The following is a 23,400-nucleotide window of genomic DNA, read 5'->3' on the forward strand; positions in this document are numbered from 1 at the left end:
CCCCAACCCTGCATTATAGGTTTTCCCCAACCCTGCATTCTTAACTCAGAAGGATGGCGAGGTTACAATGCCTTCAAATATTATGCATTGTCAAATGCATATTAACGGAGCTAACACATTTGAGCATTCTTATTCAGTGTATGTATGGGAATTCAAGCAACTTTGATATTTATTTTACTTTAATTCACAATTTTGAAGACAATTATTTAACAACTGTATTTTCCTCGATAGACTTTGACTTGTGTCATTTCTTTTACAGATTCGAGGCCCTACAGATGCCAGTAATTTTGACTCCTACCCTCGTGATGTTGAAGTTCCTATTGATGAGCTCAGTGGTTGGGATTTAGAATTCTAAGGTTTTAAATTAAGATCATAATGACAATGATAAAGGAAACTACAAAAATTTATAGCATTTTAAGATTTCACACGTTAGTACAGTATGGCTTTCACGCGCATTACTTGTAAGTTGATAAAGATTTTATAACTTTCTTAGAAATTGAAGGTAGATTAATACGAAGTGTTAATGGTGCATGTGGTGCTGTGTGATTAACTTTTTGACAGTGTATTATTTATTTTAAGAGCGTACTGGTGCTGTGAAGGTCTTGAAGTTTAATACACTCGTGAAAATATGGACTCGATGCTACCTTTGGAGTGCACAAAGTGAAAGTGTATAAAAATTGTATGCTATATATCTAACCAAACTTTTATGGAATGCATATTCGATAAAGTGAAACTGAGCTCTTGCATCCAAACCTAATGCATATGAATCCTGGAATGTTGCGCAAAATGTTTGAGGTTTTTATTTATTCTTTTGCACCCCTACTCATTAAATATATTATACAGTACAGTACTTATTACTCAAGGCCATAAATACCTTCTTTGTAACAGTGATATTTCTATACACTTTTATACAGTAATTGTAAAACTGTGTGAAACCCAGAGTACATTGAAGTCTGTTTCAAATTAGTAGTTCAATTAGAAAAGCCCATAAGCATGGCTATGTACATTTGTATAAATACATATTTGTAGAATAATATATACAGCACTATGCTATATGCATATGATCTTAGTTTTTGTCGTGTCATTATACTGTACTGTAATCGCTTCATAATGGTGCCTTTTGAGACTCTATTGAGTATCTGACATTTTTAGTCTTTTTATGTATTAATTTTGAGGTCTACTGTTAAAAACTTGTTCACATTGATTTGCAAACATATGCATAATTTTTTGCATAGTATACTTGTCCTTTAACATGTATGATTCACTTGGTAGGTACAGTTACATTTTTTTTTTTTAGTAATGGAGAGAGGGTTGGGGTCTGGCCCAGCAAATTAAGAAGAAACATTTAACATATTGCTTGGTTTTACCTAAATACAGTACTGTATTATTAGGGATAACCTCAGTAGTGATCTATACAACACAGCAAGCATACATAACTCCTTCCCCTTATTGATTTAAATGTAATTGTCAAATGGACTCTAACAAAAGGCATTTGCCAATCAATAGACATAAACCTTATGTAAATTTAAAAATGGTGAACACTGGAAATTTACTCCAATTTGTGTTATACACATCAATCACTAATAATTATCCTACAGGATTTAATAATCTACTAAGCTTAATATCTGTATCATACACAGCTTGCTTTACTCAGGTATGGAACTTGGCAAACCTCTGAAGTAGGCATGTCAATGCTAATTATAGAAATAAGTTACATGCCTTAATCTACTTACTTATCTGATCACCCACTGCACTTGCTATAATTCTTGCTGTTTAAAAGAAAAAAAAGTATTTACAATTTAAAGTGTTTAAATTTGACAGATTTGAGAATGCATGTTACATATAGTGCAGTACTGATATCTACTTTATATTAATCAACACAGTTCCTAGCTTTGTTTACTTGAACCACAGTACTGATCTTGGTAAAAGATTTAAACCACTGTACAAATGTACACTATACATATAGCTTAAGTCATTTCAACAGTTTTGTAGAACAAAGACCTGGTAAAGTTCTATAAACTAGCGCTAAAGTACCAAGCTGTAAAATCATTAGCAAATTTCTTCACTGTTTACACTACGCAATTATGTAAAAACAAATGCAATCAATTACTTTGTAGTTCCTGAATTATGAGAAACTTTGCAAAGTGTAAGTGCAAAATTATTCAGGGAGTTGCAATGGATTATATATAACTTTGGTTAATTATAAGAGAACACAGCATAATACTACGTGTGTGTTTGCAATGAGTATCATTTAAGTTTTATACAGCATTGGTTCAATACAGATTTATGAAATAAGTATAAACCTACTTACCATACACTGCCTCGTTGCATTATTTTCTTGCATCCTGTCAGGTTTTCAGCATAAATTACTGAAAAGTAAAAAAAAAATATGCAGTTAGCTATTGATGCTCTGTTATTAATTATACTTTTACTTGTGCATATATATTGTACATGGTTTATGAAAGGCTATACAACATTAAAAATGTCATAAGATTAATGATACAAAAGGCCCATATCCTTTTTTTGTTAAAGATTGAAAGGTTTTACTGAAATGCTTTAGGAAATATTTTTTCATCCCATTAAGTTAATGTGTTGGGATTCATGCAATAAATGCAGTGAAAGTTATAAATAAAAACACAATAGTCCTTCAATTCACTTGGAGATAATTACATTTTTGCTGACCCTTTTACCAATAGCCAATCCTCATTTCTTTCCAATTTGTAGATGCAGATTAATATAAAGACTGGTGCTTCTTAAATCATGTATTTTTCACTTCATGTCAACAAACTAGTGCACTTGGTAATTGTCTCATATTCTGTATATACAGTACTACCATTGACTTCACTGGTTTCATGGTTCTAAAGATCATGACTATTTCACTCATCTACATATAGTTACACTTAATGTTGTAATAATTCTTGTGGTGATGTAAATTTCCTATTTATACAATTTAATTGAACATGCCTGTGTTTAACCAGTTTGTAATTATTTATGTATAGCTTAGTTTCCAGTAAGTTTTAATTCTCTTGCTTAATTTTACTTCAAGATCAAAATACTCTAAAATTTTCCTGTTTGGATCACTCCATTGATTGGATCACTCCATTGATCCTAAAGTATGTATTATCAAAACTATATACTGTACCAGTATTTGTTAAATGTAAAAAAGTCGATACTACACAAGGAAAAACTAAGCAATGGTCAAGACAATTTTCATAGAAGCTCCAGTAGTTCTAGACTTTCCATTTGCTTAAACTGAATTGGAGTCTTATGCAAGTTTTCAAGTCCATAAATTTCAAAAGACCTCCCAATTTGTGGCTAGTAACATTATTTTTTTAAAGGATTCAGTTCAGTTAAAAGATAATTTCTTAGAGATTCTGGGATCACAATCAAATTTAATATAACTGGGCAATCTAAGGTTCTCAAAGTTAGAGAGCAAACACTTTGAGTGTATAAGATGTCGAAAATAGCCAAAGTCACTTTTGCACAAGATAAGCTTTAAGGATATGTATGTTAGGATAAAAGTTATGCATTTAATTTTAGTATCATTCTATGGTTTTTATTAGTGTACTTATATTTTATGAAAAATGTGAATCACAGCATTTGTTCGTGTCCAGGTAATGGAAGGTTTGTTTGTGTGAAGTCCTCATTTTTCCTACAGGTTTATTTTTATCTAAAATCACGTTGTAAATAGTTTATAACTTATTATGCCCTTGCAATGACTACAACTAAGACTTCCTAACACTAGGATTGCAGCAAATATAATGTGGGAATTACAGATTAATTCATGCTTTAATCATTTACCTGTAAATGGACAAGTCAATTATTTAGTCATAAAATATTATCTCATCTACACTTCCTATGTGCTTGCTTAAAACTAAGTTATAGAATTCAGATGGAAGATACTATTATTTTTAAAATCGGTTACCTTAAAATTTGGTTTATTAATTGCCATTCTGAATAAAAACTTAAATATAAATTACAACTATACATTCTTTTAAACTAGCTGTTATGTAGTAATTATCAGTAATGCCATACAGTTCTTTATCACAATCACAAAAATTCTTCCATATATGAAGATTCTTTGCATTTTCTACTATAATTCAAAATATCCTTTACATTTAAATTCATATTCTAGAATGGGCATGGGGATGATTGTAAGGAATCTTAATTTAATTCATGTATAGGCTCATTCTAGTGGTGAATACTCCTGTTAGAAAATGGACAAAGTTTTGCCATTAAAACTGTCGGACATTAAACTTGAAAAGAAAAACCTTCAGTTGAACGTTCTTGATTTTAATAATATTAATATAGAATTTAAATATTTTTCAAATATTTGTGTTGTCCTTTCAGTTTCGCAAACAATCTATGTCCCACAAATAACCTTCCTAATAACTACATGTCACTAAAACCAAGTTCATGTTAATTATGCTATCAAAAGTAAAGTGACCTATACAGTATACCACCAAACTATAATAAATTTTACAGTAAGTTAATAAAACCATTGTCTTTTTAAAATTTCGTGTTAAATGTAACTTCACCTCAACCAAACTGCCTAAAAAGCCCTTCTTTCGGTCACTATAGTTATAAAGGACTAATGCCCTTTATCTTTTAACTAGTCATTTAAATTTTATTACTGTACCTGTATTACAAAAATGGTTTGCCAAATCTTTACTAAAAGTTTAAGCGCAATCACATGCATAATATTCATGAGCTAATATTTCATACAACCTAATATTCGTTTGTCAAACCAGCCTATACTAGCTTTATTTTTCACATTCATCTTCAAACTCTTACCAAAATATGTTATTTTCATTAGTAAAATAAATTTTTGAATATACTTACCCGATAATCATGTAGCTGTCAACTCTGTTGCCCGACAGAATTCTATGGAGGGATACGCCAGCTATCACAATACTAGAAGGGGGTGTTCTAACCAGCGCCACCTGTGGCCAGGTACTCAAGTACTTCTTGTTGACACCTCCTCAATTATTCCTCGGTCCCACTGGTTCTCTATGGGGAGGAAGGGAGGGTCAATTAAATCATGATTATCGGGTAAGTATATTCAAAAATTTATTTTACTAATGAAAATAACATTTTTCAATATTAAACTTACCCGATAATCATGTAGCTGATTCACACCCAGGGGGGTGGGTGAAAACCAGTGTACAAGATTAAAGGATAGCTAAGTATCCCATATTTCATATAACAGTTATCTCAAATAACAATGAAATAATAAGTACCTGGTAAGGAAGTCGAATTGAACCGTTACTCTGTCTCTTTTTTAAGTTCGTCTTCCTTACTGAGCGCAGCGTTCCTCTTGGAGGCTGAATCAACCCAAAGGTGCTAAAGTATACAGGGCTGCAACCCATACTAAAGGACCTCATCACAACCTTTAACCTCGGCGCTTCTCAAGAAAGAATTGACCACCCGCCAAATCAACAAGGATGTGGAAGGCTTCTTAGCCGACCGAACAACCCATAAAAAGTATTCAAGAGAAAGGTTAAAAAGTTATGGAATTATGGGAATGTAGTGGCTGAGCCCTCGCCTACTACTGCATTCGTTGCTACGAATGGACCCAGGGTGTAGCAGTACTCGTAAAGAGACTGGACATCTTTGAGATAGAATGATGCGAACACTGACTTGCTTCTCCAATAGGTTGCATCCATAACACTCTGCAGAGAACGGTTCTGTTTGAAGGCCACTGAAGTAGCCACAGCTCTCACTTCATGTGTCCTTACCTTCAGCAAAGCAAGGTCTTCTTCCTTCAGATGAGAATTTGCTTCTCTAATCAGAAGCCTGATGTAGTAAGAAACTGAGTTCTTAGACATTGGTAGAGAAGGCTTCTTGATAGCACACCATAAGGCTTCTGATTGTCCTCGTAATGGTTTTGACCTTCTTAAATAGTACTTAAGAGCTCTAACAGGGCAAAGTACTCTCTCTAGTTCGTTCCCCACCATGTTGGACAGGCTTGGGATCTCGAACGACTTAGGGCAAGGACGGGAAGGAAGCTCGTTTTAGCCAAAAAAACCGAGCCGCAAGGAACATGTAGCCGTTTCAGATGTGAAACCTATGTTCCTGCTGAAGGCGTGGATCTCACTTACTCTTTTACCTGTTGCTAAGCACACGAGGAAAAGAGTTTCTAATGTGAGGTCCTTAAAAGAGGCTGATTGGAACGGTTCAAATCCTGATGACATTAGGAACCTTAGGACCACGTCTAGATTCCAGCCTGGAGTGGACAACCGACGTTCCTTTGAGGTCTCAAAAGACCTAAGGAGGTCCTGTAGATCTTTGTTGGAGGAAAGATCCAAGCCTCTGTGGCGGAAAACCGCTGCCAACATACTTCTGTAACCCTTGATCGTAGGAGCTGATAGGGATTTTACGTTCCTTAGATGTAACAGGAAGTCAGCAATCTGGGTTACAGTGGTACTGGTTGAGGAAAACTGCATTGGCCTTGCACCAGCTTCGGAAGACTTCCCATTAAGACTGATAGACTCTGAGAGTGGATGTCGTCCTTGCTCTGGCAATCGTTCTGGCTGCCTCCTTCGAAAAGCCTCTAGTTCTTGAGAGACTTTCGATAGTCTGAAGGCAGTCAGACGAAGAGCGTGGAGGTTTGGGTGTACCTTCTTTACGTGAGGTTGACGCAGAAGGTCCACTCTAGGAGGAAGAGTCCTGGGAAATGTCGACCAGCCATTGCAGTACCTCGGTGAACCCTTCTCTCGCGGGTCAGAGGGGAGCAACCAACGTCAACCGTGTCCCTTTGTGAGAGGCGAACTTCTGAAGTACCCTGTTGACAATCTTGAACGGCGGGAATGCATACAGGTTGAGATGGGACCAATCCAGCAGAAAGGCATCCACGCGAACTGCTGCTGGGTCTGGAATCGGAGAACAATACAAGAGGAGCTTCTTGGTCATCGAGGTAGCGAATAGAACTATGGTTGGCAGACCCCACAGGGCCCAAAGTCTGCTGCAAACATTCTTGTGAAGGGTCCACTCTGTGGGGAAGACCTGACCCTTACGGCAGAGGCGATCTGCCATGACATTCATATCGCCCTGAATGAGCCTCGTTACCAGCGTGAGCTTTCGATCTTTGACCAAATGAGGAGGTCCCTTGCGATCTTGAACAACTTCCTCGAATGAGTCCCTCTCTGCTTGGAGATGTAAGCCAAGGCTGTGGTGTAGTCGGAGTTCACCTCCACCACCTTGTTAAGCTGGAGGGACTTGAAGTTTATCAAGGCCAGATGAACTGCCAACAACTCCTTGCAATAGATGTGAAGTGTCCTTTGCTCCTGATTCCATGTTCCCGAGCATTCCTGTCCGTCCAGTGTCGCACCCCAGCCCGTGTCCGATGCGTCCGAGAAGAGACGGTGGTCGGGGGTCTGAACAGCCAAAGGTAGACCTTCCTTGAGAAGAATGCTGTTCTTCCACCACGTTAGAGTAGACCTCATCTCTTCGGAAACAGGAACTGAGCCCGTCTCTAGCGTCATGTCCTTTATCCAGTGAGCAGCTAGATGATACTGAAGGGGGCGGAGGTGGAGTCTCCCTAACTCGATGAACAGGGCCAGCGATGAAAGTGTCCCTGTTAGACTCATCCCCTGCCTGACTAAGCATCGGTTCCTTCTCAGCATGCTCTGGATGCATTCTAGGGCTTGGAAGATCCTTGGGGCCGACGGACAAGTCCGAAAAGCTCGACTCTGAAGATCCATACCCAAGGAAACAATGGTCTGGGATGGAACGAGCTGAGACTCCTCAAAATTGACCAGGAGGCCCAGTTCCTTGGTCAGATCCATAGTCCATTTGAAAATCTCCAGACAGCGACGACTTGTGGGAGCTCTTAAAAGCCAGTCGTCTGACGGAGCCGGACACAAGATCATGATACTGCTGCACAGTCTGTAAACTGACAATCATGGGCAAGCGAGGAAGTACAGTGACAACCCGAATCTGTCTAGACTATCTGGGTCGTACAGACAACTCCTTAACGGGTTGCTGAGGTTGCCGCACTGCGTCACAACAAGTCCCTTCTGTTGGTTGTTGAACGTCTTCCCCGTGACACATTGACTCCGTAAACAAAAATCCTCTAACAAGGACTAAGCTTGGACTGCATGTCATGCAACACAGCTCAAGGTCTATGGGAGCAGGTGTGGTAACAGACGGGATTAGCGGCTGAAGTGGAACCATTACCTTCCCTGTAAGCATGTTATGCTTAAATAAAAGTCCATAAGAGGTTATGCAGCTAAAGGCTCCCTCCAAATGACAGAGTCCTCAAGGGAATATCAGAAGGAGGGAGAAAAGAACTTTCTCATCTACAGGGACCTTATCCTAGAAAAGCTAAGTTCTCTGAGTGAGGGTTCACTGGTGCAAAAGCAGCAGACTAGAAGGCAACGTTATGAAACTGCTTGACAGTCTAGTGAGTTGGCAACAACCCAAGATATGTTGAGAAGCATGCGGTAAGGTATGCAGAGCATGATGAATGCAGAGTATGCTGTATGCAGAGCATGCTGTATGTAGAGCATGTTGTATGCAGAGCATGCTGAATGCAGAGCATGCTGAATGCTGAGCATGTAGTAAGCAGAGCCTGCTGTAAGCAGAGCCTGCTGTAAGGAAAGCAGAGCGTGTGCATGGCGTTTAACATTTCTCAGAAATTCCATGACCAGTGCTAGAGTGCTTTATGCATGCTTGCATGGGGTTTAAAAATCAACATAATGTTTACCTTACATTCATAACTCATGATTCATATTTTTGCCATGGTTAGAAAATGGAGGTAAGGTATGCTGAACAGCAGAGTCAGAACGAGCTGGAACAACAACAGTGGAAGGTGCAGAAAGTTCCTGTTCCTGTGGTATGAGTGGAGCGTGAAGAGACCGAGGTTGCGCAGAACAAGGTAAAGTTCCCGCAAGCAGAGGTGTCTGAGGCGCAGGATCAGGGTGCACGGGTTGAGCTCGGTGCAGCAGCTGAGGAGACTGACTCACAGGTGGAAGAGATTGTACCTCCACCGAGAGTTGCACCACCGGTGGAGCAGCCAGGGGAGGAGGAGGAAGAGTGGGGTAATCCTCCTGATCCCAAACCGAAGGTTGCCTTAAAGAAGGCTGAGGCTGAACAACACTGGGAACAGCGAACACAGAAAGAGGTTCAACATCGTACGCCTGGCAGATGGTGCTGCGACTGGGTGCAGCGAGTGCAGGCGGGTTGAGCACAGGCTGAACGGGTGCAGGGGAGGTGCAACACTCTCAGCCCGACACTCATACAACAGGTCCGAAAGCTGTGCTTGCCTGGACTGTAGTAGAGTCCACAACATCGTACGCCTGGCAGATGGTGCTGCGACTGGGTGCAGCGAGTGCAGGCGGGTTGAGCACAGGCTGAAAGGGTGCAGGTGGAGGTGCAACACTCTCAGCCCGACACTCACGCAACAGGTCCGAAAGCTGTGCTTGCATGGACTGTAGTAGAGTCCACAACATCGTACGCCTGGCAGATGGTGTTGCGACTGGGTGCAGCGAGTGCAGGCGGGTGCAGCACAGGCTGAACGGGTGCAGCCGGTTGGTGCACCACCGGTGCAGGCGGGTGCAGCACAGGCTGAACGGGTGCAGGCGGTTGGTGCACCACCGGTGCAGGAGGAGGAGGAGGTGCAACACTCTCAGCACGACACTCACGCATCAGGTCCGAAAGCTGTGCTTGCATGGACTGTAGTAGAGTCCACAACATCGTACGCCTGGCAGGTGGTACTGCGATCAGGCGGAGCGAGCATAGGGGGGGGGGGAGTGTAGGCGCACTCTCAGCCCGACAAACTGATGACTGAGGAGAGTCAGAGCTAACCCAATGACTGCATCCGGGTTGTTGAACTTTACTTCGTACGTCTGGCATAGGTCTGGACTTTACGTTTAAGAGGTCTTGAGACCTGAGACCAGCGTAACTCTGCCTTTATTTTCTCCTCTAAATCTCTTCTGCAGACGAGCAAAATAAGGGCTCAATCGTCTGCGGGTGGGAGTGACGGTCTCGGTAAGACACGCCCACAACCACCGAGGATACTTCTGTGCGCCGATCAAGGCCTGCCGAACCCTTATGCCCTTCGACATTGCTTCTCCCCTGGGCTTGGGAGCTTGCAAGAGGTCCCGGACTGGGAGGACGACTGGCGCGCACAAAAGTACCCTCACGCATAACACTGACATACTTTGCACTAATCACTTATCACTTTGATTTCTGTTTGCACTTATTTCACTGAACTCGAAACTTTAAGTGGTTTGTACCTGAAACACGCAATTCTATCCTTCTCAAAAGTTAGTAATTGCGAAAACAGAATTACAATGTAACAGAAAAATCTAATGAAAGAAAATTCAGTGGCTGGAAAGAGACTAAACACTAGATCACTCTAGAAACGTTTAGTTTCTTCCCCTAAAGAGACTAGGGATAAGAGCAAAACGATAACGACGTTACTCGTACGCCTGGCAGGCTTGAGGGAAACGTTTATCCTCTTTCTCCCTCCGTCTCTATCTCTCTCTCTCTCTCTCTCTCTCTCTCTCTTGACTTAGAACCTGAGAGAAGAGCCCAATCATATATATCGTTAAAACATATTATTGTTAAAGGAAAAAACTGAAATATTTCCCAAAAAGAAAAGTTCCTTATTAGGATCAAAACCATTAAGTTAAGAAAGAATGAACAAAACGCTAGACACGGTTACTCTTACTGCAATGTGAAACCGTGAACATTCTTTCTCTATCGTAACGATAGAGTGCAAGTTGAAACGTTCTGAACGTCAACAACTGCCGAGACAAACAAAACGTTAGTTCAACTTTGAAAAAGTACGAGACTATCAAAGAAATTCTTTCAAAGACCTTAAAATAGCATAATATGTTAACAGGTAAAACCGAAATGACGGGCTCACGATAATTAACTTCGGTTAAGAAATTAAGAAAGAGTCTATACTCTCTTAGACACCAACACTTCCGTCTAAGGGAAGGGTCGGCCATTGAAAGGTGAACGAGAGTTCATACTCTCTTCGTCACCAAAATTAATCAAATTAATTCCAAAAGCTAACTAAGCTAAAATAGAAGTTTCCAGTAAAGCGACAGCCGAAATCAAAGAGAAATACTTCACCAAAGTCGTGAAAATACTCCAAGAACATAAGCGTATCCCAGAACGTCTTGTCAGAAGCACGACAGAGGAATAATTGAGGAGGTGTCAACAAGAAGTACTTGAGTACCTGGCCACAGGTGGCGCTGGTTAGAACACCCCCTTCTAGTATTGTGATAGCTGGCGTATCCCTCCATAGAATTCTGTCGGGCAACAGAGTTGACAGCTACATGATTATCGGGTAAGTTTAATATTGAAAAATACAAATTTCCTCATCTAACTTTTCAAGTGCCACTAGTTATCTAAAGTCACAAATACATTACATACAGCTTAAACATTCAAATAGAATTTTTGTTAAGCTTAAGCATTAAAAGGAATTTTGCTTGGAGTGTTTGCACTTCTTCCATACTTCATTTCAAAACATGATAGATACTGTACGTATAACATTTCAGAGTAATATAAGTAAAATTCATAACAGGTACCAATCCCAAAGTTCTTGTATCCTTAAAGGGTTAAGCGATGTGAATAGGTTTCTATAATTTACAGTTTTATAATGTGTAAATGGCAGTAAATGAGAATTAAATTAACTATTTGTATTTCTTTTTAAGCATAATGAATATATTTTTTTCTGTTTCTTAAGATACTGTATCCTTGATTAATGCCCATTTTTTTCATAAGTTTATAGCTAAACACATTTTAAAAAAGCATTTTTATATCCTACATCACAATACAGTTAACTTTAGGCACAAATCCTCTATGAATAAATGTCCCAATAGAAACATGCAACTTAGCAAAAACTATGAATGAAATTATAATAAATTTTACAACATGCTTATCAAATATTCATACAGTATAGAATTGTATATATCTCTAACTTTAGAAATTAATATGAGGCTATACAATAAAATTTCTATACAAGGAAGGACCTGTAGAAATATATAATAGCTGTACAGTATCAAGTTTTATTTACAGGGCAGATCTCCCCTTTAAAATTTAGATTTATCAGCCACTTTGTGGAGGAAACACTTTCTTCATTTATACAAAGGTCAGTTCTGCCGTCCACGAATCCCCCCAAAATAGATACAAACTCTCTCTTCTGTCAATTTGGGTCTTTTTCTTATAACAGATTAGTTCTGTTAAATTTGCCAGAAAGTGCTACAGATATCACATCCAACAATTGCACAAGGTAACTATATCAATTTCCAATAATTTTAAAATTCTGGTGATAAGTTGATGATTAGCGTGGCAAGAAAAGCACAAATTGTTTGCTAACATAAGGAGGTGGGGAAAGTAACATATGTTCACATAGTAACCAAACTGGAAAAATGTTTTAAGAGATAAAGTGAACTAAAAGTGAATTTCACAATTGTGTTGGTATGCATATTTTAGAAAATCTCTGCAAGCTGTCGATTGTAAAATGTGAAGTAAATTTGCAATTTAACACCTATAAGGTTCATAAATAAATTTACTTTAAATCTAGAACAAATATTTTGTGATACTTGGATGTAAACTTACCCTTCTGAACAATCCTAATATACATGACGACCATTTTGTGCCTCTGCTACTGCTGGTGCCTCTGTTCAAGCACTTGCCTGTCATGAGTACTTAGGATAAGTATATCATAGCTATATATAAATATATAAGTATAAACATATATTTTCCCATGACATCAATTTTAAAGTCGGTTACAATAATGTTCCACGAATCAAATTTTTTTGCTATTTATGCTATGCTAACTGAATTTACTATGTTTGAGTAGAAGTAAGGTTTTCTTTGTTAACTGTTTATGACAGAGAAGTTCTGACTTTTATATTAAACTAAAGATTAGTACCACATCAAACAAAATAGTATTTACCACAGAACTTGTATGTAAATAAATCTTTTTCATGTGCATGTTTGATGTGTTACTTTTTTCAAAGTAGATACTGTAATAAACTTTTTTTCTAATTGAAAAAGTCCATATTTATCTTCTTGAATTTATAAACTTGGTCACTTTTTAAGCAGTTTCACATACTGAGAAAAAATGAAATTAATTTAACAGGTGCCTCAACTGTAATATGATTGTACAGTATTCCTGTACTCATGTCACCTCATATTTATGTTCTGTACAGTGAATCAGAAGTCTTTAGAAATAATTGTATGTGATGTCATTAACCGCATACTAAGACTGAGTCCTTGCTCTGGTTAATGAGCACCTGTTGAATTTTTTTCCTGAAAGTTTAAATCTTCTCTTTCATAAATCATTATGTAAAGTCCACATTAGCTTGAAATACATGTGTTCCTTTATTTTAAGGAAGTCACTGTTTACATAATTCTACTTCAGGGTGAGGAATTATAAGATTTATGTCTAGTATGTCGGAAGTAATTATGACAATTACTTAAATAAAAGCTATATTATGAATAATTTTCTTTAAGAACCTTTATATTTTTTTATGAACAGTTACATTACAGAAAGATATTTAGATTGAACAAGTTAATTTTATTATTTCACAGATTCAGCAATATTCATGGATATAAATGCAGTCTGAATTGCTTTAACATCTAAGAAACAACTGTTATTGAAAGGCAAGAAAAAAAAATTTAATAAAATTATTTCTATACTCATCTAATGTTCATATTGTTTCCTCTTCAGAAAATCAGTTTAATAGAAATTTATCCGTAAGACTTAACATTTTCTTTCCCTTCAATTAACACAGCGCTGGAATGTTACTTCTATTTATAAGGATAAGTGCCACCTGACGCACCATTGTCTCAGTCTATTCAGTTTCCCAATTGTGTCAGTTGTGATCAGACCTCTCCTGTTTGTTTGCTTATTACTGTGCATTAAGATGTCTTCCCTGGTTTTGTTAGCAATTCCTGCATGGTGTGTATGCATGGGAATTGTTTCTAGGAGACCATGATCCACATTCCCTTTGTGCATCGTGTAGGGGGAAATACTGTAATTTGAATAACAGTTGTGAAAAGTACATTTCACTCATGGTACCTTCCATGGAAAAGTAGGTTTCAATGGTTGCCAATCAAGACAAAAGTTCAAACCACAAATGAAACTTGCTGTTTATTCAAGGGAAAAGCCAGGGAAAACTAGGCTAGTCCTCAAACTTCTATACAATTCACATTTTTGGGCTCAAGCCATGGCGTCCTGATGGAAGGTTCCTTTTTGGTAGCTTCCTTGGGTATATAACTACTAAATATTCCCAGAGAATTTAACCACAGGTTATCACAGAATTCTAACTTCTGGAGCGAGTATCCTAAAGGTTTTCCTTTAAGACATCGTATATCAACAGGGGACGCATGTATTAACGCGCCACATAGCTATCTACACCCCACACAGAGTTAACACTTCGATGTGTAGGGGCGGAGAATAGCTGGGGAGCCGTTCCACAGCTAATCTCGTTCGTGGCTACTTTTGGTACTCGAGACGTAAACAAACGGGCGCCATTGCTAAATGACATCATGTCCGTCCTCATCCTTCGTTTAGTAGCTTGCCTTACTAGTCGGATTTTTCCCTGTGCGTACTTTATCGACTTGCATCTTAGCCATGTCTCTACCCTCGGCCTCGCCTTCTTCTGGAAAGTTGAGTACAAGGTTCCAGTATTGTTTAAATAAGCTCTGACCGTAAAGTAACTTTTACTTTTCGAGATATTTGATATTTTGTGGCAGAGCTGTGCCTCGACCGGACCCGCCATTTTATGGCGTCGCTGTTGTTTTGCATGCCTTATTTAGCTAGCCTCAACAGCGTTTTCCGGCCTCATTAACTAATCGATACTATTAGTTATTTAGTCTTCATAGCTAGGAACTTTATATATCGTGTTTTGACGCCTTGTTATCGGTCATCATCTGACCCCATACCAGTTCACTAGTCTAGCCCCTAGGCCAGAGCGCCTAACATCAGTGTTCATGCATGATATATTTCAGTGATCCTAGGTTTAATTATGAAGATAGTGGCATTATTTTACAATACTATTGACTGTGATGCAAGTGTTTTCGCCTTCAGGGACCACATAGGGGATAGGTTAGATAGTGTGCCTTTCTAACCTAACCTACGAGTAGGACCCCTATATGCTTCCTTCATCCCCTGCCCTAGGGCATCCCCTCTATGTAGCCTTCCTCCCCCTACCATGTAAGGGGATCAAGCTCATATCAGAGTATATATCGCTTCTCTGTCCTCCCTAAGGGAATGATCCCCCTTAGGGTTGCGTCCGAGAATGAGGAACGGCACGTCCTTCCTCTATTGCTGGGGCTAGGTCTCCGACCTTTCCTGCAATAGCGATACGTCTTCCATCCTTCCTAGTTCAGGGTGTAACATCCCTGCTCTAGGTTAGGTTTGGGGGGAGTTAGTTCTGTACCTTGCTGAAACGATACCCATGCACCGTTCTCAGACAGGCTGCCTTACCTTAGGCTAAGGAGCGTCCTCCCTTCCTTGGTGGCCGCTTTGGTACAGAGCCTCCTCCATAGAAGACCCTTCTCTTCTCCCCTCCCCACCTATCTCTTGTATGGACTAGCCTATACTTAGGTTAGTCTATACCCATCTGTCCCCTGTCCTACAACTCCTCCTTAGGGTGGAGTGATAGGGCTACCTTGAGCTCCTGTGTGCAGTCCGCTCTGGTACATATACCCTTCATAGTGTCCTATGGGGTTAGCCACTTGATGCGTTTTGTCCACAGGGGTTCTCCCCCCCTCTTGGGTGTTCCCTAGCCCTCCCTTGGGCTACCCTGGCTCCCGGTCCTCTGCGGCCCCTGCTTCTGGGTGATAGGGCTAGCCTCTATCATGGGTACACCCACTCAGGTAGGATGTCTTGGGGTCTGTGGCCGTACCCCTACATCCCTCCTTCTGTCTCTTTCACTATCCTGGTGCCGGTCCCTTGCCGCCTCCCCTGTCGGTGATTCCCACCTCCTACCTTGGTGACATATCCCTTGCCCTCTGGGCCGTCAGTCCTCCGTGTGCCGGGGGACTTCCGCCTCCCGTCGGCGTCCAGCCGATGGCCTTCCCTCTTACCTCATAGCTTCGGTCGTCCGTCCACCGGTCCGGCCCCCGGAGTGCCGGCAGTCCGGTTCTGCTATACCCATCCTTGTCCCTGTCACCAAGCCGGCAACCTTCAGCTACCGGAGCCGCCGCTCCCCGCCATCCGCTGTGCCAGCGGCCGCTATCCTGGTATTACCCCTGACTTTTATATTTGTCTTCCCTAATGCCAGAAACTCTGCTGGAGCGGCCTCCGGCGTGCCGTCGGTCTGCCGGAGCCTTCCGGAGGCGTCAAAGCGCCTTGCACCCCTTCTACTAGCTATCATCTCATGTTGATAGCCCTACATCGCAACCAGATGGTTTGATTACATTAATAGATAGGTATTATCTTACCGTTCTATTAGTAACCATGCTGTCTTCTTGTATATCACAGATTTCCAGCATGCTGTGTGTATCTTAGCACGGCTGGTTGCCGGAAACCGTTACCCTATGGGATCTTCTACGCTCCCAATTCTAGGGTCTGAGTGGCCTCAGTCCCAGTTTTATATCCTTGGCAATTCCCAATAGAATTCCCACTGCCTTCCTGGCATTCTATGTTGAATTCTGTCCTGTGCCCTCAGTCACAACAAACTGTCTATGGATAAGGTCACGGTAACCAGCCGGGCGGGTTACACGGAGTATGTGTCTATCTCTTTCTTTTCCGCCCATTCTCTGATCATCACACTTAATATTAAGTTAAAGATTAATCATTTAATATTTAACTTTAGAATAGAAGTCATTCTTATGACTCCCCCATACTCATGTTCTTTCTCTCTTACAGAAGGAGCACGTGAAGTGCGACCACGGCTTCTGTGCAGTGAACCGCTCGCACTTTTATGGGCACACGGCGTGTAGGACTCACGCCCCTCGTGCCAACAAGAGAGGTGATCTGAAGTTCTGGGACCCGCAGAACTGTGCGGTCTGCCAGGAACGCCTGGTCGAGGCGTTCAATAACCCTCCCTCAGCGGAGGTTAGGGATGCTTCTCGAGAGAAGCTACGCAAATGGGTGCGTGGCTTCCAGAAGAACGCCACTGGACCGTACCTTGCCACTGAAGACTTGAGGGCCTTACTGTTCCCAAAGGCATCCCCAGACTCTGTGGTCCCCAAGGATCAGATCCCCACCGTCCAGATCACGGTGGAACCCGATGTTGTCATGGCCCAGTCCATGCACGAGTGTCGCCTGGATACCGACAACGCGGAGCGTTTGTCGGAGGTGTCGGAGACAACGGAGAGGAACCTCATGGCCGAAGAATTGGACTATGAGGAGGACTAAGTGGAATACACCGAGTCGGAGCAGGAGGTCGCTCCGCCTTCCACCACCGCCCCAACTCCTACACCGACGGAAGTATCTCTCCCGTCTACCTCCGCCAACCCGGATCCCATCCCACCCAGCGCCCAGGAGATGTTCCGTATGCTTGAAGCCCTTATGGACAAGAAACTCCGTGAGACACACGAGTACATCAGGACCAAGGGAAGTTCTAAGGAGCTGAAATGGATTTCGGTTAAGGACCTCCCGGCATGCTCGCACGCCAACCCCTGGAGGTATGCTGAGCATATGCCTATCGCAACGGGCAGGATCTTCGTCAGTGAGAAGGTCGGCTCGGTTGCCCTGGAAGAAGTGGAGTTCTTCCCAAGTTTTGAGGCTTATCCGGACTGTTACGTCCGGCTTCGATCCGAACCTGCCTCTAAAGAAGAGACCGAACCTAAGGAGGTGATAGTGTTCGATCTCCCGAAGGCCCAGGCTATGCTGGCCAACGCTTTTAAGAGTAGGGGTTTTACCTGCTCAAAGCTTCCGGCACTGAGCAAGAAGCACCCTACCTACGTCGCACCTGATGATGCGATCCTCCCCTTCATGGAAAAGGCCTTCGCTGCGGTACACAAGGCAGTGGAAGAAGGGAAACCTTGCCCTGCACTGGAGGAGTGCAGACCCTTCTCCCTGGTGACTCCCCCCGATGTTCGACACTGGAAGGATATCCAGCATACCTTCGTGGTGGGAAAACTAGATCCTGACGTTGCTGGACGTCAGTTTAATGAAGACCTCCCGAAACTTAATGACCATCTCCTTCGTCGGGAACAAGACACGAAGGAAAGGCTCGCCGCATCCATGTCCCTCCAGGTACAGCTTGACGTCATGGCCGGTGACACTAGAGTCCCCGACCACTACATGGTGCTCGCCAAAACGCATCTGGCGACTGTAGTTAAGGACTTGTACAGCTTCATGAAGGCTCGGAGAGCCTGTCGTGAATTCGTGTTCTCAAGTGCCACAGTGAGACACGAACCCCGGAGACTGATTTCCTCCAACATCTGGGGTAAGCACCTCTTTCCCTCTGATCTTGTGAAAGAGATCACCGACAAGGCCGCCACTGAGAACAGGAACCTTCTCCACAAGTGGGGCATGTCGAAGAAGAGGAAATCCTCTCAGGACGATGGCCCTCAACCTAAGAGGAAATCCTCCAAGCCAAAACCCCAGCAACGTCAACAGAGACGGCAGTTTCCGGGACCCGCTACTCCCCAAGTGGCTGCTCAGCCACAGCAGACCTTTCAGCTGGTCACCCAACCGGTCTTGTCCCAGTCACCGGTTTTCACCCCTGCCTTCGAGCAACAGACGACTACCTTTCGTCCCAAAGGTAGAGGCTCAAGCAGAGGTGCAAGCAGAGACGCATCTCGCCGTCCCTCCAGAGGCAGAGGAGGAAGGGGAGCTAGCGGCCGAGGCAGTAAACCCTCGGGACACCAGAAGCAATGAAGTGCTTCCGGTGGGAAGAAGACTCCGCCAATTCCAGGATCGTTGGACCTTCGATCCCTGGGCACACAGCATCGTCAAGAAGGGTCTAGGCTGGAGTTGGACTCAACCACCCCCAATCTTCCAGCAATTCTTCCAACAATCACCCCCCCTTCTGGAAGAATATGTCCTAGATCTCTTGAACAAGAAGGTGATAAGGAGGGTAAAGTCAACCAGGTTCCAAGGGAGACTGTTTTGCGTCCCCAAGAAGGACTCCGACAAGCTCAGAGTCATTCTAGACTTATCCCCCCTCAACAAGTTCATAGCGAACAACAAGTTCAAGATGCTGACTCTTCAACAGATAAGGACCCTTCTGCCTCGAGGTTCTTACACGGTCTCCATAGACCTGGCAGATGCCTACTGGCACGTTCCAATGAACCACCACGCTTCCTCCTACCTAGGATTTCGATTCCAAAGGAAAAGCTACGCCTTCAGGGCCATGCCCTTCGGCCTCAACGTGGCCCCTCGGATCTTCACAAAGCTGGCGGACGCCATAGTACAACAGCTCCGCCTCCGAGACGTCCAGGTGATGGCCTACCTCAACGACTGGCTAGTCTGGGCTCCATCGCCCGAGGATTGTTTAAGATCCTGCAGCAAAGTCACCCAGTTCCTAGAACACCTGGGATTCAAGATAAACGCGAAGAAATCTCGCCTCTCTCCAGCTCAGAAGTTCCAATGGTTAGGAATCCAGTGGAACCTTCAGTCACACCGCCTTTCCATCCCCCAGAAGAAAAGGAAGGAAATAGCAGGGTCTGTCAAGCGACTACTGAAATCCAAGTGGATCTCAAGACGCCAGCAGGAACGAGTTCTAGGCTCTCTACAGTTTGCCTCAGTGACAAACCCAGTGCTACGTGCACAGCTGAAGGATGCCGCGGGAGTCTGGAGACGTTCTGCATCTATCGCTCGAAGAGACCTCAAGAGACGTCTCCCAAACAGACTTCGGCTTCTCCTCAAGCCGTGGTCGGAAGCAATGGCCCTGAAAAGGTCCATCCCTCTTCAACACCCACCTCCATCACTCAACATCCACACGGACGCTTTGCTGGAGGGTTGGGGAGGTCACTCCCACCAAAAACAGGCTCAAGGCACATGGTCTCCCCTATTCAAGACGTTTCACATCAACATCTTGGAGGCCATGGCGGTCCTTCTAACGCTGAAGAAACTCTCCCCGCCTCCCTCGATCCATATTCGTCTAACCCTAAACTACTCGGTGGTAGTTCGATGTCTCAATCGCCAAGGCTCAAGATCGCCCCAGATAAATCAGGTGCTTCTGACAATCTTTCGTCTGGCAGAGAAGAAGAAATGGCACCTGACTGCAGTTCACCTACAAGGATTCCGCAACGTGACGGCGGACGCTCTATCCCGGACAAGCCCGATAGAGTCGGAATGGTCTCTAGACGCAAGATCATTCTCCTTCATCTCTCACCAAGTCCCAGAACTTCAGATCGATCTCTTCGCAACGAGCGACAACAATCAACTTCCTCGATATGTGGCCCCGTACGAGGACCCCAAGGCAGAAGCGGTGGACGCCATGTCACTGGACTGGAACAGATGGTCCAAGATCTACCTGTTCCCTCCCACCAACCTTCTGCTGAAAGTCCTCTCCAAGCTGAGAACCTTCAAAGGGACAGCGGCCCTAGTGGCTCCCAAGTGGCCCCGGAGCAATTGGTACCCCTTGGTCCTGGAGCTGCAGCCCACGCTGATCCCTCTCCCGGGCCCAGTTCTCTCCCAGCGAGTACAGAAGTCGACTGTCTTCGCTTCATCATCGAAAATCAAGGACCTTCATCTCATGATTTTCTCTCCCTAGCCGCGAAGAAAAGGTTTGGGATCTCGAAGAAAAGTCTAGACTTCCTCGAGGAATACAAGACCGAATCCACAAGACGGCAATACGAATCATCCTGGAGAAAATGGGTCTCATTCGTCAAGGCAAAAAATCCAACGGAAATCACCATTGATTTTTGCATGTCCTTCTTTATTCACCTTCATGGACAGGGCTTGGCAGCCAACTCGATTTCTACTTGCAAATCGGCCTTGACTAGACCACTGATGTATGCCTTCCAGATTGACCTGTCCAACGACATCTTCAATAAACTGCCGAAAGCATGCGCTCGTCTACGCCCAGCACCCCCACCAAAACCGATCTCCTGGTCTCTGGACAAGGTGCTCCATTTTGCCTCCAACTTGAACAATGATTCGTGCCCTCTCAAGGATCTGACTCACAAAGTTATTTTTCTTTTTGCTCTTGCCTCAGGAGCCCGAGTCAGCGAAATAGTGGCATTATCAAGGGACGAGGGCCACATTCTGTTTACAGATTCAGGTGACCTTACCCTCTTCCCGGATCCGACGTTTCTCGCCAAAAACGAATTACCCACCAAAAGATGGGGCCCTTGGAGAATATGCCCCCTGAAAGAAGATGCCTCTCTATGTCCAGTAGAGAGCCTCAAGGTCTATCTTCGTAGAACTTCGGACTTTGGTGGAGGCCAACTCTTCAAAGGAGAAACATCGGGCAGCGACCTGTCACTGAAACTACTAAGAGCGAAAATCACCTACTTCATTCGCAGAGCGGATCCTGACAGTACACCCGCCGGTCACGATCCTAGAAAAGTTGCATCGTCTCTGAATTTCTTTCAGAGTATGGATTTCGAAAGCCTTAAGAGTTTCACAGGCTGGAAATCCTCGCGTGTTTTCTTCAAACATTATGCGAAACAAGTGCATGAAGTTAAACATTTTGTGGTAGCCGCAGGTAGTGTTATGCACCTAACTCTGCATAGAACAGTGAGTTACTTGGGACTAACTCCTCGGGTGCCTATGTTGACCCTCGCGTGATACGTAGCGATTCCAAAAACACTTAGTGCTTTTTCATATACTGTTCTTCTCCCAGGTGAAATGTCATAGTCGTCACATGAGTGCCGCATGCCTGGAGCATGATGTGTTTTAATTTTAAAGACTGACGTTCCTCTGGAATGAGTGCCTACTAATAATTTGAAATTCTCTTTCAGATTCAAGAGCAAGTCTTTCATTACTATGTACATTATAATTTGTTGTAAATTACTTTTACATATCTATTGCATTTATTTAACATATTCTGCAATTGTGAAATAAAATTTCTATTTTATTACTTGTGCGTCTCAATCCGCTCCTACTTATACTATGAAATACATGACTGTCACAGTTTTATTATCCCCTTCCTCTTATAGTCGATGACGATTACTAAGGATTCAACCCTTGTGATATACTCACCTCTGCAATGTAATATTCCTACACGAATACTTACTCACATCATACCTTAGAGACCAGACCATTCTCTATTCACATACAGTGCCTAACCACCACTTGTCTGCCCTTGAGAATGTTCCTATATGAATGCCAACCATTCAGTCTTGTCTCCGAGTTCTTCATGTTCTCCTAGCAAGGTGGGTAGCCCTTCGATGACCACTTTGATCTTCAGCATGGCCCGTGGGGACTTCACTGCCAAGGGGGCAGGAAGGTCTCTTCCCTACGGTTCTTCTATTGAGATTACTATGCTAACCTGTTCAAAGCCCTCGGCACTTACACTAAAAGGGGAAAATCTACCACGATACATTGATTCTCTGGTATTCTTCCATCAGGACGCCATGGCTTGAGCCCAAAAAACGGATTTTGAGCGAAGCGAAAAATCTATTTTTGGGTGAGATAGCCATGGCGTCCTGATGGACCCTCCCTGCTACTTCGTCCAGTTTTTCAGGTCCCACCCTGCTCTGCTGTATCATGGTGATCGGCAAGCAACTGGCTTCAGGATGAGGACGGACGTGACGTCATTTAGCAATGGCGCCCGTTTGTTTACGTCTCGAGTACCAAAAGTAGCCACGAACGAGATTAGCTGTGGAACGGCTCCCCAGCTATTCTCCGCCCCTACACATCGAAGTGTTAACTCTGTGTGGGGTGTAGATAGCTATGTGGCGCATTAATACATGCGTCCCCTGTTGATATATGATGTCTTAAAGGGAAACCTTTAGGATACTCGCTCCAGAAGTTAGAATTCTGTGATAACCTGTGGTTAAATTCTCTTGGAATATTTAGTAGTTATATACCCAAGGAAGCTACCAAAAAGGAACCTTCCATCAGGACGCCATGGCTATCTCACCCAAAAATAGATTTTTCGCTTCGCTCAAAATCCGTTTATTGGCCAACTCTCAATAGTGATGAGCTTCTGAAGTTCTTGACATCACTAGCTTCCTTTGCTGAAGTTTCAAAAGTCCAGTGAATCCTCTTAAATATGACAAATTTGGAGATAAAAGTTGGCGCGCAGGAGAGGGCAACAGGGTTGTTGCCTCACCTACGAACTTGCGTGCAGGAGAGTGATGGCGCGCAAGATGGCGCTCAGGAGAGCGTGAAGTGGGGCGCACATGTTGGCGTGCGGGAGAGCGCTGTTGCGCAGGCGAGTGCTGGCGCAGGTAGGGGCGTAGACGCAGGGGTGCAAGAGAGCCCTGGCGCGTAGGAGATCGTTGGCGCGTGTGTGCATGTGGGAGCGCATGGCACGTGGGAGATCTCTGGTCTTGTAGGTGCTAGGCGTATGTTGGCGCGTA

The 23,400-nt window shown here is 43.2% G+C and overlaps 1 protein-coding gene and 1 long non-coding RNA gene across 2 annotated transcripts in view; one reads left to right on the forward strand and one right to left on the reverse strand.

Annotated features, from left to right (window-relative positions):
- Positions 1-4,270, forward strand: part of Pkg21D (Protein kinase, cGMP-dependent at 21D) — a 148,036-nt gene extending 143,766 nt beyond the window's left edge. The window contains exon 13 of the mRNA XM_068372593.1: positions 260-4,270. Within this exon, the coding sequence (XP_068228694.1) occupies positions 260-355 (96 nt within the window). The 3' untranslated portion in view covers positions 356-4,270. The remainder of the gene's footprint in view (positions 1-259) is intronic.
- Positions 1-23,400, reverse strand: part of LOC137640119 (uncharacterized) — a 56,710-nt gene that overhangs the window by 5,977 nt on the left and 27,333 nt on the right. Inside the window, exons 2-3 of the long non-coding RNA XR_011044304.1 lie at positions 12,577-12,653; positions 2,312-2,369 (exon numbers count right to left, since the gene is read on the reverse strand). This is a non-coding gene — a long non-coding RNA (uncharacterized lncRNA). The remainder of the gene's footprint in view (positions 1-2,311; positions 2,370-12,576; positions 12,654-23,400) is intronic.

Source organism: Palaemon carinicauda, chromosome 4, assembly GCF_036898095.1.
Source record: "Palaemon carinicauda isolate YSFRI2023 chromosome 4, ASM3689809v2, whole genome shotgun sequence".
Lineage (NCBI taxonomy): Eukaryota > Metazoa > Arthropoda > Malacostraca > Decapoda > Palaemonidae > Palaemon > Palaemon carinicauda.